The following is a 16,263-nucleotide window of genomic DNA, read 5'->3' as shown; positions in this document are numbered from 1 at the left end:
AATGTTTCTACACATATTAAAGTACAGGACAATGTTTTAGAGATCGACGCCAAGTATGGCGTCGAGGATGGCCTCTACGACGACGTCAAGAATGATGCCTAGGATGACCACTAAGACGACGTTGAAAACGTCTAGGACGACCTCAAGGATGGCGTTGTCCTTAAGCATATGACTGAGCGGCGCATGCTTGGTGACATATTTTTATGGCCATCTTTCGGGCACAATGACGCCGCTTTTTCATGCAATAGGACAAGGGCTTTCGCCTTAAAAACTGAATGCCTTTTGAAAAATATGGTAAGATCCGAGCCAGACATGCGCTTTACTCTCCTTGCTTCCCACTTTCCCTCCTTCAAGCCTCCTTCCCCAACAGATTGATTCACTCCCCTCATCGGGGTGCGTGGCAGAAAAAACTGGAGCAAAATAAGCAAGTCTTGCGCACTGATGAAAATTTAACATGTATGTCAGCCCCCAACCCTTTCACGGCCGAGTTTTATTTTTCCCCAAAAGGTGCTTCCCGGTGGTCGGATTTTGTTTCCAAAGGAATAGTATAAAAAAAGGTCAGTGTGCAGGTCTTTTTTTTTTTTAATTATCTAGTGGGAGCACAGTGTGCTTGCAAGCTGTTTATGCTTACAAGCATGAACTGAAAACATGGAAGACAAAACAGTTTCCTTTCTTTCATTTGGTTTCATTTTGGCATGTCCGCCTCCAGGAGATTCCAGCGGCTTCAGATTCTGAATCAGAGGTGCTTTAGAGAGCTCTGTCGGATAATGAGGCTCGAATTTAATTCCTGAAAGCATTGGAAGTCTGAATGGGAAGAGCCGCTGGTTCCATTGGCACCACCGCCGGAGCAGCCAATCGCGAAGTATCGCGTGCGTACAGCATCTAATTTTAAAACTAAACAACTTGGCAGAGTAAAGCACCGTGTGAATATAACGTTTATAGTTTGCAAAAGAAGCAACAAATAACACGTCCCACGGTGCATGCAGTTGTGTGTTTAGGCAGGCACTTTCAAATGTGTAATCAAACCCATATCTATGGTGACAACTGTCTAAGGTTTTTTGTTTTTTTTTTAAAAACAAGGTATTGTACTTTTTTCAGCACTCTATTTTGTATCGTGCTGCCAAGAATATGGTCCCTAACTTAATTGGTCGTATGTAGGGTGCTGTGTTTTTAAGGTTTATTTTCCGCAACAGATTCAGTGTTCCCCGGAGTTGGACAAGAAATCTGTGTTTATCGGGCCTTATATGGAAGAAACTGGACATTGGCATGCAATTGCCCAACCTCCAGAGAGCATGCTCGTACCCAGTATACTTGGAAAACGTCCTGGTACTAATAAAAGGAGGCGACGAGATGAGGGGTCAGGTTTCAAAGAAAGGAATAGCCTCGCAGACAGTTCAGTGCGACTGTGTTCGAGGTAAATGCAAAATAAAACTAGTTGAAAGTTTTTTTTGTTTTGGAAAGCTTGGGTTTTTGTTGGCAAAGGAAAGCTCCAATTTGGTGTTTTTGTGGAGCGCAAGTTCGTCTGCTTCCTTTGCAGGGGTGGTTGTGACGTCAGAACGCCGAGCTCCGATCTAAGGATAGTGGGTAGACCTCAAGGCAGCTTGCTTTGGGGTCTATCCACTATCCTTCAATTGGAGCTCGGTGTTCTGACGTCGCCACAACCCCTGCAAAAGAAGCAGACGAATTTGTGCTCCGCTTTGGTTTTCCCAGATTTTGAAAAAACTGCTTCAGGGGTTAATATTTTGAGTTTATCCGTGTTTACCGAAAACACTGAAACCCAGAACCTTCACCCTGGGTAACAGCTGTCCATACGTACAGCGCAAGCACCAACAAACTTTCATGTCGGACAGGGGGAACAGCGCAGGACAAACGTGCAGTTGTTGAACGTTCAATAGTGAGACACTGGCACAATATATGATGCTTTATTTAGGTGCAGTGTTCTACAAATGCGTGTAGGTGTAAATATGGTACTGATAAATATGCCTAGTAATGCTATACATTGTAGGACACCGGCGTCCAGTTGCTCAAGCTTACAAAGTGGGAAAGACTAAACAATGGTTCAATGGTTTTGTTATGCCCGAGTCCTAATGAGTGCACACTGCAAATGTGCATTGCAGTCATGTGTCAAGAGTTTCATCCATCCGTGATTTCCAGCAGTTCGTCCTTTAGCAGCGCTTTGCGAACTGCTTCGCCTTTCGATGCCAAGATTTCTTCGATGTTCCTGAAAGGAAACAAATGAGTTGAGCATTCAATTCCAATGTTCTCTTCTATCCACTGAAGATTCTATTTTTAGTCCAATCTTCGACGCACCAGTTACTTCTAATTATACGCCGAACAAACACAACAGGCATGACACTGTGTGAAGATTCCATACTCCGTCCCCAACTTTGTTTCGCGCATTCTCGTACCTTCAACGCGCTTTGCGAACTTCACAGGTGCAGACTGCGTTTGAATCGTATAATAATAATAATAATAATTAAAAAAAATTAATTCGAATGAGTATTTTCAAATTACGGTGAGCGTGCAGGCGAGCTGGTGTATATTTACCATTTTGTTGAATGATTTTTCGTTTACGCTACCTTTTTCCTTCGAGATCCGGGAACCAGTCCAAGTTGTCGGCGATGAGGTGGTGCTTGCTACACCCGTGGCACTTGACGATCACTACACCCTTCTCGTAAGACACTTTGGAAATGAGCTTGGTAACGCGCGTCGAACACAACTTGCACAGGAATGAGAGCAGCATGCGGCCCTGGAGCTTGGCGATGGGCACGCGAAGTCTGGAGTTTAGCTCGCTTCCCGAGCCGCACTCGGAGCTCTCGCAGACGGTTTCCACGCAGGACCGAGTGTCCGTCTTTGAACCCAGCGTCCTGACGCACACAATTCGAGTGGTTCGGTAGCACTGACCGGGTTCGCGACCGCAGGTACTGCCCGAAAGCAGGCTTCGACGAAGCTTGTGGTGGTGTCCCTCTCCGAGGAGCCCGGACGCCTGGCCCGAGTAACAGCGAGCGCATTGTTTCCACGCCGAATTACGGGACCGAAGGCAGAAGAGGATGCTGCGAAGGAGGCCTCGTCCTGTCGACTTCGACATTTTCTTTTTATCCCCTGTCGTCCGAACGAAAGGCAGGGTGACAGCAAGACGTTGTGCAAGCGTTACCACGAAAGCTGCAAGTACACGGCCGTTGCCATCTTTCCGCGAGGAGTTGCAGACGACCGCGTCAGCGCAGGTTAGCGTGCTAGCGTCACTGCCCGCGATCGTTTATTCAACTCTCGTGACCCTTTTCACTTTTATCAAAAGGGCAACTTTCGTTGACCTATAAACTGGTTCTGACGTCACGATTTTTAAGAACAATAAATGAATAGGGTCATCTTCCTTTTGCGCAGAGGCCAACGTTATTAGATTAGCTCAGTTACGGATAGGGGTGTCGCGAACCGGCCGAACCGGCCGCGGTTCGAGTTCGACCAGGTTCGACATTTTCGAACTTTTAGTGAAAAGTTCGTCGAGCCTTGTATTATGGTGTACTAGAACTGGGCAGTGTGTCGTCCGCGCCGAGAAGCAACGGAGGGAGGAGGTCGGCGCAGCGATGACGGCGCGCGAGGAGGCCAGGGGGCGCTGCGGGTAACAGGCGTGCTCCTTCCCGCTCCGATTGCCGTGTGGTCGTACTGCTTGTGATCGCGTGGTTCGCGTCGTATCCTTGTTTTGCTGCAGTGTTTTTTTTTTTTTTTTTTTTTTTTTTTAATGGTTGAGTGAAATGGATTGTGATCGGTGCCGTTCAGTAGGGTGTAGACAACGCGTGCAATGACAGAAAAACGGCGGGACAAGAGAGACGGGACGTGTTTTGTGTCGGGGCAGTGATTTCCCTTTTCCAAGGGGGGAGTAGACCCGTCAGCGGGGGTCTACTCCCCCCTTGTTTTTCCGAAAGCACCCATTTAATTCGCAACGACTCTTATATTCTCAATGCCCCCCCCCCCCCCCCCCCCCCCCCCCCCCCCCCCGAACACCCTCCCTAACCTCAATTCCTGAAGCCCGTGCCGGGCTGCAACAGTGGCTACCGGTCCTGCAAAGAAAGCCCGTTCCCTTTTTCGTGCCCCTCTCGAGTTCAGTCGGCGTCAGTCGTCGTCCCGCAACATTAAAAGGAGTGACAGGGAGACTCTGCTTCATGTAATGCAGGCTGCCATGACAGTCGTCCTCTACATTTTTTTTTTCCCGGACTTTTTGCACTGTAAAGTATCTGCTAAATCGGTTTTATAGACACTGGTTTGGGCACACCGAAGGGTCCTGTGCACGCTGACTGCATTAGAAATGGTTGGAGAAGTGACTGTGAAAATATGACGTTAAAGGTTATGGCCTCACATGAGCAAATTATTTTTTTTCCTAACGGCTTTAAAAAGATGAGGGTTGGCCCAGCAATCTCTTCAATGAGGAGGTGATAAGAGGCCTCTTTTTTTTTTTTACCGCAAGAAAATTGAAGGGTCATATGGCCCAGCGGAAGATACTGAGTCATTTATCCTGAAGATGTCGAAGCTCATCAAAATCATGACCTCACGTTGGAGAATGTAGAGGTACAAAACGCCATAGGCGCCGACTACGAGGGAGCTCGGGAGCCCCCCTCTCCCGAGCTCTTGGGAAAAGCAAGTACCATCGCCTCCGGAATCCTTGGGTGCACCACATTAATCTCATCTGTGCGCTGGCACTCGGTGTATAATTAAAATTTATCTGTGTGCCCTTGTGCCCACACATATCAATATAGCTGGTGCTCAGTGGATAAATTATCCACTGTGGCTACTACCAGAGCTGGCGAGTGGATACATTTTTCTAACTATTCGCACAGTCCTGTTTGAAGACCCTACGTAGTAACAGCAAATAAAATAAAGGCTAGTGCTGGAAATTCCTTCGAACGCCCGTGGAAGTAGTTGCGAGAGTCGACAGTGGCACCTCCATCCAGCCTACGGAAGTAGGCGATATAATCCGTTTTGTAAGCCCCATTTCGTGTTCTTAAACATTGAAACAATTCATTAGGGTAGTGCGCTTCAACCACGGATTTCATTGATCACAACTACAGTGACAGCGAGATTATGGGGTCACAAAAGCAGACATTTGTTTAGGTATCATGCCGTCAGCATGCTTCCTACGTTATCCAGGGGATTACACACGTTTGGGACGTCTCTTTCAAGATACTTCCCGAACGTTTCCTTGGGGGATGGATTTCCCGCAGCTATTCAGAACGCAACATTGTTAGCGTGAACAAGCGATCGCCGGTTTTTCTATGGGAAACCAAAGGATCTCAGCAAAGTTCTAATTGCTGGGGAAAAAGCTCATTCGGGTCTATAATGCAGGTGATAAAAGTTCGTCCTCACTAATACTCTTTCGAAGTAAATGCGAGAAAGCGCTGATGTCTTGTTCGCGCTGTCGCGATGTGTACTGTGGCGTCCTGCCCGAAGATGCACGTCTTGGGCAAAGCATTTGGCAATGAATTAGTGCGATAAATAATATGTGAAACAGCAGAGATAAAGAATACCATAAAGAGTTAGCCAAACAATACGAAACAATCGAACCCGTGCGGAACGCCAAGCCAGCCAAGCGCTACCGCTGCCTGCGCTCCGCACTCCGGCAGCACGCCTACTACACGTTGCGCCCTCTCGCGGCCACCGATCCGGTCATCGCTGAAAGAGCCCCCCCTCCGCCGGCGCTCGCTACCCTCGCTACACTGCCCAGTCTTCTAGTACACCATACTTGTATTGAGGTTCGACTCGTGTGCGCATGCGCGACAGGCTGGCCAGTTGGCTTCGGATTGAATGGTAATGGCTAAGAGATGGATTAAGTGCAGCGCTGATCGGCTATTTCAGTGAATACAGTACTAAAATTTAATTTATTAACTTCTTCAGTGAATATAATTTGTTTCTTTTAATTGCAGTTGTTCACACAATAAAATAACCCTTTGCATAAAAAAAAAAAAGCAATTCTCCAAACCTAGACATGCTTGTATCAAGGTCTGGCCATACTGTCCACAAAGTCGAACCGGTCGAATCTGGTGAAAAGTTCGAAGGTTCGTCGTACCGGTTCGACCAAAAAATCTGGTTCGACAAAAGTTCGCGACACCCCTAGTTACGGATGGTTACGGAACTGCTCATGCTGCTCATAGACGCTGCATGCCACTGATCTCTATGTCATTGAGATCAGTGCTGCATGCACTAGAGCAGCCATAGAGATCATACATACTAACCGCCGAATTCAGAAACCTCACTCAAACTACACTCAAACTGAAGGGCCCCTCCACTTCCTCGAGGAAGGCGTGAGGGCCGGCGCTGGCCAATCGCGAGGACGGATCCGTCGTCGCGATTGGCCAGCGCCGGCCCTCGCGCCTTCCTCGAGGAAGTGGAGGGGCCCTTAAGTTTGAGTGTAGCTTGAGTGAGGTTTCTGAATTCGGCGGTAAGTTACTAACTCTAGAGGAAAAGGTCCGCCATTTTCCCATACATTCTGGCTGCCGCAAGCGGCGGATCATGCAGGCAGACCCTCGGGGTCCCAAACACGGTTACACCGGTTACATCATCAGAGCAGTTTCTTGAACTTCAACAATCCACGAACTTACCGGTGGAAAGATATTCGCGTTCCTTTCGAAGCTTTCTTTTTGCATAGCGCGCAGATGTGCGGCCTCGCGTTAACGCTAAACTAAACCATATACCCGGCTTCGCCGGTGGGGCGCGGCTGGGCGCGGTTGAGGAATACGAAACTGCGCAACCACCAGATTTCCGAGATTTCGACAGAAGGGAAGTTAATTAGGGGTGTCGCGAACTTTTGTCGAACCAGATTTTTTGGTCGAACTTTCGGGGTTCGACTTGATCGAACCGGTTCGACGAACCTTCGAACTTTTCAACAGATTCGACCGGTTCGACTTTGTGGACAGTGTGGCCAGACCTTGATACAAGTTTGTCTAGGTTTGGAAAAATTTTTTTTATGCAAAGAGTTAATTTTTATTGCAAACAGCTTCAATTAACAGAAACTAATTCTAATCAATGAAGAAGTTAATAACTTAGTACTGTATTAACTGAAATAGCCAATCAGCGCTGCACTTAATTCATCTCTTAGCCATTATCATCCAATCCGAAGCCAACTGGCCAGCAAGTCGCGCATGCGCACACGAGTCGAACCTCAATAGAAGGTTCGCCGAACTTTCCACTAAAAGATCGAAAAAGTCGAACCTGGTCGAACTCGAACCGCGGCAGGTTCGCGACACCCCTAAAGTTAATGCAGCGTAATGACTTTATTGCTTTTTATAAGCGTTAGAATAGCTCAGAATTTAGTTTACAACGTTAAATTATCACTGTTTATATTGCTGAGAGTTTTCACTCTTCGTGTTTAATAATAATAATAATAATAATAATCTTTATTTGCACAAACAGGTGTTTTCCTGGGGGCGTGCGAGGCGAAACAGAAAGGCGGAAGCCCGTACGCTGGTGCGTCTGTTGGCCCAACCCCCAGGAAACGAAAACAAAGTTCAACATAACAAACAAAAAAAAACACACAATACTTAGAAAAAAAAAATAATAATAATAACAATAATAAAAGGGGGGGGGGGGGGAGTTACGCAATCGGTCGCATTTACGAGGCCCTAGCACGGCCCGAGTGTCCTCAGAGGGCGTCCAAACCGAAATCGCGAAGCGCGCGCGACTCCCATCGCCGCGACGGGGCAAGACGGGGGGCCCTGCCAGGAGGGAGAGACCGAGAAAGGCCCGAAAGGCCCAACACCTTGGGAGGGCGAGCCAGGTCCCGATCCCAATCACCCCCCCCCCCCCCCCCCCCCCGCCCCCCGCCCCCCGCGACAGGACCCCCCATCACGGCAACAGTCGAGGGCAACGCGCGTCCCGCAATCCCGGCCCGAACGCAACTTCCCCACACAATCAATTCCGCGCTATGGCGAACCGTGCGAGCCCGTAGCTGCTCGGGTTGTCCGGACCGCTTACTAATGCGGAGGATTGAGTTGAGATAAGTGTTCTCTAGTGAACCGTCCAGGAGGCGGCACAACAGTCTCACACGCGCAACGACCCGTCGATGGTCTAATGTCTGCCAGCTGAGGGCCTGAGGCGCCTCAGTCGATCCTCATAGGTCTGGGGGGTGACCAGCGTCCGGTCCGTCCGCGACAGGAGAGTTCGTGTTGCGCGACGCTGGACCCCCTCCAGACGTTGAGAGAGGTGGGCTTGGTAGGGGCTCCAGATAGAAGCGCAGTATTCTAAACGCGGGAGCACCAGAGCGGTATAGAGGATCCGAAAGGCCTCCGGACCGCAGGAGCGTGACACCCTTGTGACGAACCCGAGGGTTCGACGTGCCTTTGCCACGATGTTGGAAATATGTAAGGTAAAATCCAAAGTAGGTGCAAGGGTCACCCCCAGAATCCGAAGGTGTGTGGCGACGGACACAGGAGTGCCAGAGAAAGAATAGCAAGGGGGGTCAACACTCTTCTTCTTACTGAAGCGCATAGCAGCACTTTTGGTGAGGCTTAGTCGTAGATAGTTGGCAGCAGACCAGTCTGCAATCAGGGAGATGTAGTCTTGAAGGCGGGAGCTAGAAGAAGGGTGGTTCAAACGGGACAAAATGGTTGTGTCGTCGGCGTATTGGATAAGCAGGGTGTTCTCCGTCTTCGGCATGTCATTAACATACACTGAGAAAAGAGTGGGTCCCAGCACAGAGCCTTGTGGCACACCCGAGGAAATGGTGAAGTCCTCAGACGAAGACCCGTGGAACACCACCTTGTGAGAGCGACCAATAAGGAAGCGATCGAGCTATCCAACGTAGCAGGGAGCCGTGTACACCAACCCCTGCGAGCTTCTGGAGAAGAAGGTGATGGTCCAGCGTGTCAAACGCATTGCTATAGTCTAGTTGGATGAGGTCCGTGGAAGTGTGGTCGTCCAGCGCATCGCTTATGTAGTGCGTGATGGTGGCCAGGGCAGTTTCGCAACTTCTTCCTGGCCTAAATCCATGCTGCGACGAGGAGAGTATGTTGCTGGCGGACAGATAATCTAGAAGGGTACGATTTAGCATCCGCTCAAAAGTTCTGCACAGGATCGAAGTGACTGAGACTGGCCGATACGATGAGACGTCATTCACAGGCTTGCCTTTCCCTTTGTGGATAGGCGTCACCAAGGCCCGCTTCCAGAGGTCTGGAAGAGCAGCCGTGTCCAGGAAAGACTGGAATATTGATAACAAAGATGGGCATACCCGCGGGCAGAGCAGCATGAGGAATGCCGGGTGGGAAGTTGTCAGGGCCTGGTGAGAGCGAGGGCTTAATTTGTCGAAAAGCTTCATGAAGGTGCTCGAGTGACAGAGTTATGTCAGGCATCAGGAGGCTAGGGCCACTGTGGCTAGGGCATGGCGTGTTCTCGTCAATGTTTTGCACGAGGCGGTCAATGTCTGGTGTGGGCTCAGCAGCGTTGAAAACACCGGCGAAGTGCTGGGCGAACGACTGTGCAATATCCCGTGGGGATGTGAGAGGGACGTTGTTGTTCACGAAGGTTGGCTTGTTGCTACTGGTCTGTAACCTGCTCATGTACGACCAGAAGAGCCATGGCAACGTTGCTTTCTTTCTCTCGTGTTCTGTCGCTCTCTTTTGCGATCGTTCACTCGGGACCCAGGATGTCGGCGCACGGGATTTGCCACTCCTCCTCACCCACCTTTACCCCCCTAAAAGCAGCAGCAGCCCCCCCCCCCCCCCCCCCCCCCCCCTCACTCACCACGACTCGCCCTGACTCCAGAGGCTCTGCCTGACTTGCCTCCCGTCATAGAGATCATACATACTAACTCTAGAGGAAAAGGTCCATCATTTTCCTATGGTGCCTGGAACGCGTCTCCGACTGGTGTGTTTACCGCGTCCAAAAAAGTGGTCCCTCGATTTCCGCCTGATGACGTCATAAAAGTGTCATGTTGTCGGCGGTCGCGAACCTGGCGGCGTCCCAACAGTTGTGGTAGAAGCGGCAGACGCCTGTTCTGCTGCAGGTCGCTTTCCATTGTGACAGTTCACGGAAGCTAGCGCAGCCGGAAGTTGAGACGCCTAAAGCGACGTCGTGACGACAGCGACACTCGCGTTCGCTCGTTCTTTTCGCCAGCATTTCTACGGCCAACCGCCAGGATCGCCACAGGCAACAGCATGACACTCGCGTCATTTGTTGCCACATTGGGACCACTTTTGATGTATGGGCGGGATAGGGCGCTAAACACACGAGTCAAAGACGAACACACGACAAAAGAATTTGTTTTAAAAATCGCTGTTCCTTCCCCCCCACCTCCCGCCCTCCTCACTCTCCCCCGTCAACCTAGGGAAGGCGGAGGTTTGGACGTAACTTGGGTTACGTCGGACGTAACGCTAGACACTGCGCTTCTCCTACATTACGCAGCAGACGACGCGGCGACGTCACACCGTTCACGTGACCGGCTCCGGCCAATCCATAAAGTCCACCACCGCTGCGCAAAACAATCGTCTGCTTCAAACGCCATTGCCTTGGAAATTGCCTTCTCAAAATTTTTACACGCATCCAATATTATTAAAACTTTGATAAAGTGTTTAGTGCTTTACCAGCTTCACGACAGGCTAGTTTGTCGCGGATCAAAGGATTGCGCTACTCTGCTCCGTAGTAGAGCACTATATAGGTCCTAGGGAGCAGAGTAGCGCAATCCTTTGATCCGCGTACCGCCAACGGGCCAACGGCTTGGCCAACGGGTACCGCTGATCTTTATGACAACTGCTGGATCATGATCGCGCATCCCCGATTGTTCGCTGCAGCACGGGTGCGGCCACCGGACGCCATCTTGCATGCAGACTTCTTTTGTTTTGCTAGCGTTGCAGAGGCCGGCGGCAGCGTGCTCATGACGCGTTTTCTACTCGTTTGTCAGGCGATTTATTCGATTAATATTTTGCTAAAAAAACGCAACTGCTTGGAACCGAAACCGAAACTCCCGCCCCGCACGGAGAAGTGGAGAGGAGAGAGTGAGAGGGCGGAAGTCACATGGCCGACAGGCCGACATTGCAAGCTCTTTTTTTTTTTTTTTTTTCTTCCTCACTCAAAGAAATCGCACGGCGTGCGATTCCTTTGCGGTTATGTTTGTTCCGCTCGCTGTTCTGCACTTCAAGATTAGTTGTTTTGTGCATTTAAGTGTTGGCAACTAGTAGTGAGTGCCCGTGGTGAATTTTCGTGATCGGCTCCGAAAAGAATACTGAGAATACTCCCAAGATGTTGTGTGAAGAGCTGCCTCACATGTCCCGCATCTGAAAGTGGCATTGTGCGGCAGTGTGCACAAGTTTCCAGAAGATCAACGGGTCGGGATCAATAGCTGGCTGCAATTCCTGTAGGACAGCAAGCGAAGCTCGGAAAGCGGACGCTACCCGATTCATATCCTCCTTGCATTTTCTGGAAAGTGACTACATAAAGTTCGCAGGCGTCAAAAATGGAATCCCATACCATTTAGTTCAGCGACGTATCGTCCACAACAATTGTTTTTTTTTTTTGTTTTTTTTTTTCAGTGATAATTGTAAAAAAAAAAAGAAAAAAAGAAATGTAAACATAATAAAATGCTTGACAAAAAAAAAATGGTACACCCACACTAGGGAACGAACCCGTGGCCGCTGCGTGTGAAGCGGACGTCTTTCCACTGAGCTGATAAAGGAACTCTTTCATTCTTAGTAATGCAGCCGGTCGACTGTATGTCGGAAGTTCGCTGCCGCCGATTTCCCTTCAGTACATGCACTCCCGGCTTGGTACGTCGGGCAGCACCACGCATAGGCCACATTCGCACCTCGTAAAGAAACCGTACGCGTATTCAACTCCAAGTACGCACTTTGTGCATGAGGAACGAGCACACTGAGCTTCCACGGGTCTGGAAATATACCAGCATTTAATGAGTTGTTAAATGTCTCACACAGCATGTCATGGGGCTGAACACTGGGCACTGATCCTTTCAGTGGGGCTGAACAAATCACTATAAGTTTTAATAGACTATACTTCCATACTCCGTCACAGTGCGCGTTGCATTCTACGAGCATGTGGGCCAGGAGCGGAGCCCCTATGGAGTTGTTGTTGTTGTTGATTTTTATTTGCATCAAGTACAGCGTACATGATACTGGAGGCTTGTGGAAAAAGCGGTCACAAGACAACTTGACAAAGCCACAGGCCCCCACATTGGCATTTGCAGCATTAAAAAGGAAATAATCAACATACCATACAGATTACAGCATTAACAAAAAAAGCAAAATAAAGAGAATAAAGAGAAGCAACAATGGACACACTCAAATTACGTCACAACCACGCAATTGTAGAATATCTTGACAGACATTATCAAGAAAAAAAAAATTACTTACATGCATTTACATAAGGAAAGTCGACTGGGGGCTGAAATAACAACGGAATGCTTTAAACGTAATATCTAAAAGCTCGACATTTTCGGCAGCTAATCTATTTAGTAACCTTGGCAGTTTGTTTTTCAACGTATCTTGGCCGTAGATTGTTCTGTAAGTGCTAACATTCCAAGGCTCACCATGGCGCGTTGTGTAGGCGGTGGTATTGCTTTGTAAGTTAGCTATTCCTTTTAAAAACGATGATTTAGTTTTTACCTCTTGTTTAAAAGTTTTAGAAAGCCGATAATCGTACACTTTATGAATTGGCAATGCATTATATTTTACGAACAACTCATGTGTGTGAAAGTAAGACGGAATATTTTCAACAACTCTTAGGAACCGTTTTTGTAAGACGTATTTTATGTAGATTTGCTTGAGTTGTGGATGCCCAGACTAAGCCTAGATGAAAACAAACTATTATAAATTAAAATCATAATATTTCGTGGCAGAATGTGCCGATTACGATAAACAAGTCCGACTATTTGGGACAGCTTAGCGGCTACGGAGTCAATACGTGTATCCCACGACAAAGTTTCTTGAAAAACAACTTAAAACTAGAAACAACTGCAATGGGTGTCGAATTTAGCATTATTGGTTGATTTAACATGACACTTTTATTTTTACTACGAAATAAGACGGCTTTAGTTTTGTTTATATTTATCTTTAAGCTATTTTGGCACGTCCATTCGTCTAGTTTTTGTAACGTCGAATTTGCTTTATCGACTATCTCATTATATACATTTCCGGTTATAAAAATGCTGGTATCGTCAGCGTAAATAATCATATTAACATGTGATCCAACAGAGACGATGTCATTTATATACATATTAAAAAGAAAAGGACCCAGAATACTCCCCTGTGGTACACCGCAAGAAACAGGAAGTGGATCGGAGAAATGATCGTCTATACTGACTGTTTGTACACGATGATGAAGATAAGACATGATTAAGGATGCAGACTTCCCTCTGAAACCATAACGTTGAAGTTTTTGAACAAGCAGTGTATGATTTGCATGATCAAATGCAGTTAAATCTACAAAGATACCAAGAACCAATTTTCCTTCCTCGAGTGCCGTCAAGATTCGTTCTTTCTGCGCGAGCAGTGCGGACTCCGGACCGAGTCCTTTACGGAAACCAAATTGAGATTCATTTAGAAGGTTCTGCTCAAAGTCAATAAAACGGTTTAAAAGTATTCTTTCTAATGCTTTTGAAAAAATTGGAAGTATCGACACGGGACGGTAGTTTCCCATGTCATTTTTATCACCTTTCTTATACAACACATTTATATGGGCAACTTGCATTCTTCGAGGAAAAACAGCTTGACTAAGGCAAAGGTTAAATATATGCGTTATGTAAGGGGCAAGAAGTTCAACAGCGTGCTTAATTGGTTTTATCTGAAATCCATCAGCGTCTTTAGCCTTGCTGTTGCAAGGCTAAAGACGCTGCAGCGACTCGAGCTGTGGTTTCTGTCATGGATGAAACGTTGCATGTAGCGCCGCTCAACAGGCTCAACGTCTATACAGGCAGGCCTTAAAGTCTAGGGGGTCTCAGGGGGCCTCGGATCCCACTGATTTCAAAGGATGGTCTGGGACACTCTTACACAGCCCCAGCATTAGTGAAATCAAAATCATGGTTTGCAAGAAAATAGATTGTTGTCAGGCACGGTAACATTTGGGGATTAGCAATTTGAGGGTTGCAGGTACAGCGTGGGTAGAGTCGGCAGTGTTTTCTTTTTTTTTTTTTATGTGCGTCTAGCATTGAGTACATCTCGTCAGAACACCCCCCCCCCCCCCCTTTTCCTTCCCCCCCCCCCCCCCCCCCCCACCTTCCTTCTTGTAGGGACCCCCTTCAACTTACGGGAGCGCTGCGGTCAAATGCGTATGTAATGGCGTTAAACTTTGCATGCATTGGCTCAACCTTTATAGACGAGAGGGCGCTGCGGTCAAATGCTCAAATGCGTATATAACCACGTTCCATACCACACATTCTCTTTAGGGGATAAAGTGGTCGAGTGGGCTAACGCGTCTCAGCTCGGAGCGCGGAGCGAAAACTTGCGCTGGGGAACCACTGGTTTCCCCACCACCCCCGCCCGTTTCGGCCTGGATGAGTTTCGTACCGGCACGTGTTCGTGTGATCACTACTGCGTGATGCACGTTAAAAACCCCAGGTTAGCGGTTGTACTGCACTGGCTAAATTTCTCATCTACAGCTAAGAGAGCGAATACCCGTCGTGGCGTATCTCCCATCAAGGCTCTCGCCCCAATCAACATCATTCACCACGTGGAGATGCGGTAATTGTTTTGTACACGGCGCCCGACACGATGCTATGACCGCCGTTCGTTTTTGAAGTGCATGTGGTTCTCGTCTGACAAGTGGTAGTGGCCCAAAACACTCGTTTTGGGCCACTGCTCACATGTTTACTAACAACGTGATGCCGTAGAAATACATTCCAAGTACTCTAGTAGTTTTGGTGACAACGTGAAAAAAACTATATCATGCGTTTGGGCTCAACGTGTGTGCGATAGAATTTGCGACTAGAGTGCTAATCAAAAGCGTTCGGATACCATTTCACACCTCAAAAACCGTAGTAAAAACAAGCAAACAAACAAACAAAGAAAAACGGTCGTTTCGTGGCGCGTGAGTAATGCGCAAAACTTCCTTTTTCCCTCACGTGACAACGAACCTAGAATATTAGTGAATGGGAACGAGCTGAGAGATACACGAGCGCATCCATACGCACATATAAGGTGGTTGCTTATCCGTGCGGCACCGAGTTTTCCGTCGCCCGCGCAATGCTCTCGAGCGATAATAGCCCTCCTGCGATAGCTAATGGGTCCTTCTTTGTCCATCTCCTCTGTTGGCCAGTTGATTTTTCAAGTGTGCCGCGGATATCGGATTCGACGGGCGTATTGCTTCCGCCACGTGAGGCCGTCGACCTCTCAGTGTTTGCGGCAAGCACAAGTCGCTTAGCGCTCGAAACTTTTCCGTCGGTCGCTCTTTCGAAATGACACTAAAGATCACTTTTGACTGTCGAGTAAGAAACGTGTTTGTCAACCGAGACTAAGCTGACGGTGTTAAGTCAGTGTATTTGTTTCTTTGTTTAAAGTGTGTATGCGAGTTCTTTTGTTTGCGTATATGTGAAAAAGTTATACAGGGTGTGCGATTTTAATTTTTTTAAACTATATATACCGTATTTTCAGGACTATGGTCCGCAGGGGCAAATTTTGGGGTCAGAAATAAAAGTATTTGCTTACACAGTCTGCACCCGGTACATGATCCACACCCTGTGCATTGTCCGCACTTGTGCGTAGTCCGAACGTAAAAAGTATCATAAACAGCACACCTCGACAAATGCCTACTGCTTTAACTCAAAAAGAAGCTTATCATACGTAAATCACCATTAATATAGTTCGTTACTCATAATATCCTTCACGATTTGACACAGTGAATGATCTAGAATCACCACGTATAGTCTGCGAACTATATTCCGAAAAAATACGGTATTTATATATATATTTATATAAACGAATATGTGCAGATGAATGAACCGTACTTAATCCAATGAATCAAAGTTTTCAGGAACCCGCCGAAAGCCAAAAGGCGGAGCCAGGATTTGAACTCTGGGCCTCCCAATGTCCGGTCGGATGTGCTAACGTCTACACCACTCCACCTTGACTTTCTGGCGTTTATCTGTCTTATTAATGCACAAGAAACGAAATTTACCCAATCGGAGGTGTTCTGGAAACACACGCCGCCGCGTGGAACGCGGTACGACACACATATATATGTGTGTGAAGTGCTCGTGTTGGCGGTCTGTGAAAAGGTGGGTTATACGCAGACATAATATAAGGGGCTAATCGTTACGATAAGTCGTATAATTAAGTATAA

At 47.8% G+C, this 16,263-nt stretch overlaps 1 protein-coding gene across 1 annotated transcript; it reads right to left on the bottom strand.

The window, feature by feature from the left end:
• Positions 1–1,906: 1,906 nt before the first annotated feature.
• On the bottom strand, positions 1,907–3,212 carry LOC115328985. Its single transcript, XM_029990451.4, has 2 exons — positions 2,580–3,212; positions 1,907–2,221 (listed from the first exon to the last, which is right to left on the bottom strand). The coding sequence occupies exons 1-2, from the start codon at positions 3,086–3,088 to the stop codon at positions 2,134–2,136; spliced, it is 597 nt and encodes a 198-aa protein (XP_029846311.3). The 5' UTR covers positions 3,089–3,212; the 3' UTR covers positions 1,907–2,133.
• Positions 3,213–16,263: the final 13,051 nt, after the last annotated feature.

Source organism: Ixodes scapularis, unplaced genomic scaffold, assembly GCF_016920785.2.
Source record: "Ixodes scapularis isolate PalLabHiFi unplaced genomic scaffold, ASM1692078v2 PGA_scaffold3__209_contigs__length_174095766, whole genome shotgun sequence".
NCBI classification, from domain to species: domain Eukaryota; kingdom Metazoa; phylum Arthropoda; class Arachnida; order Ixodida; family Ixodidae; genus Ixodes; species Ixodes scapularis.
The sequence above is the reverse complement of the archived record's forward strand: the minus strand, read 5'-3'. Positions and strand labels throughout refer to the sequence as shown.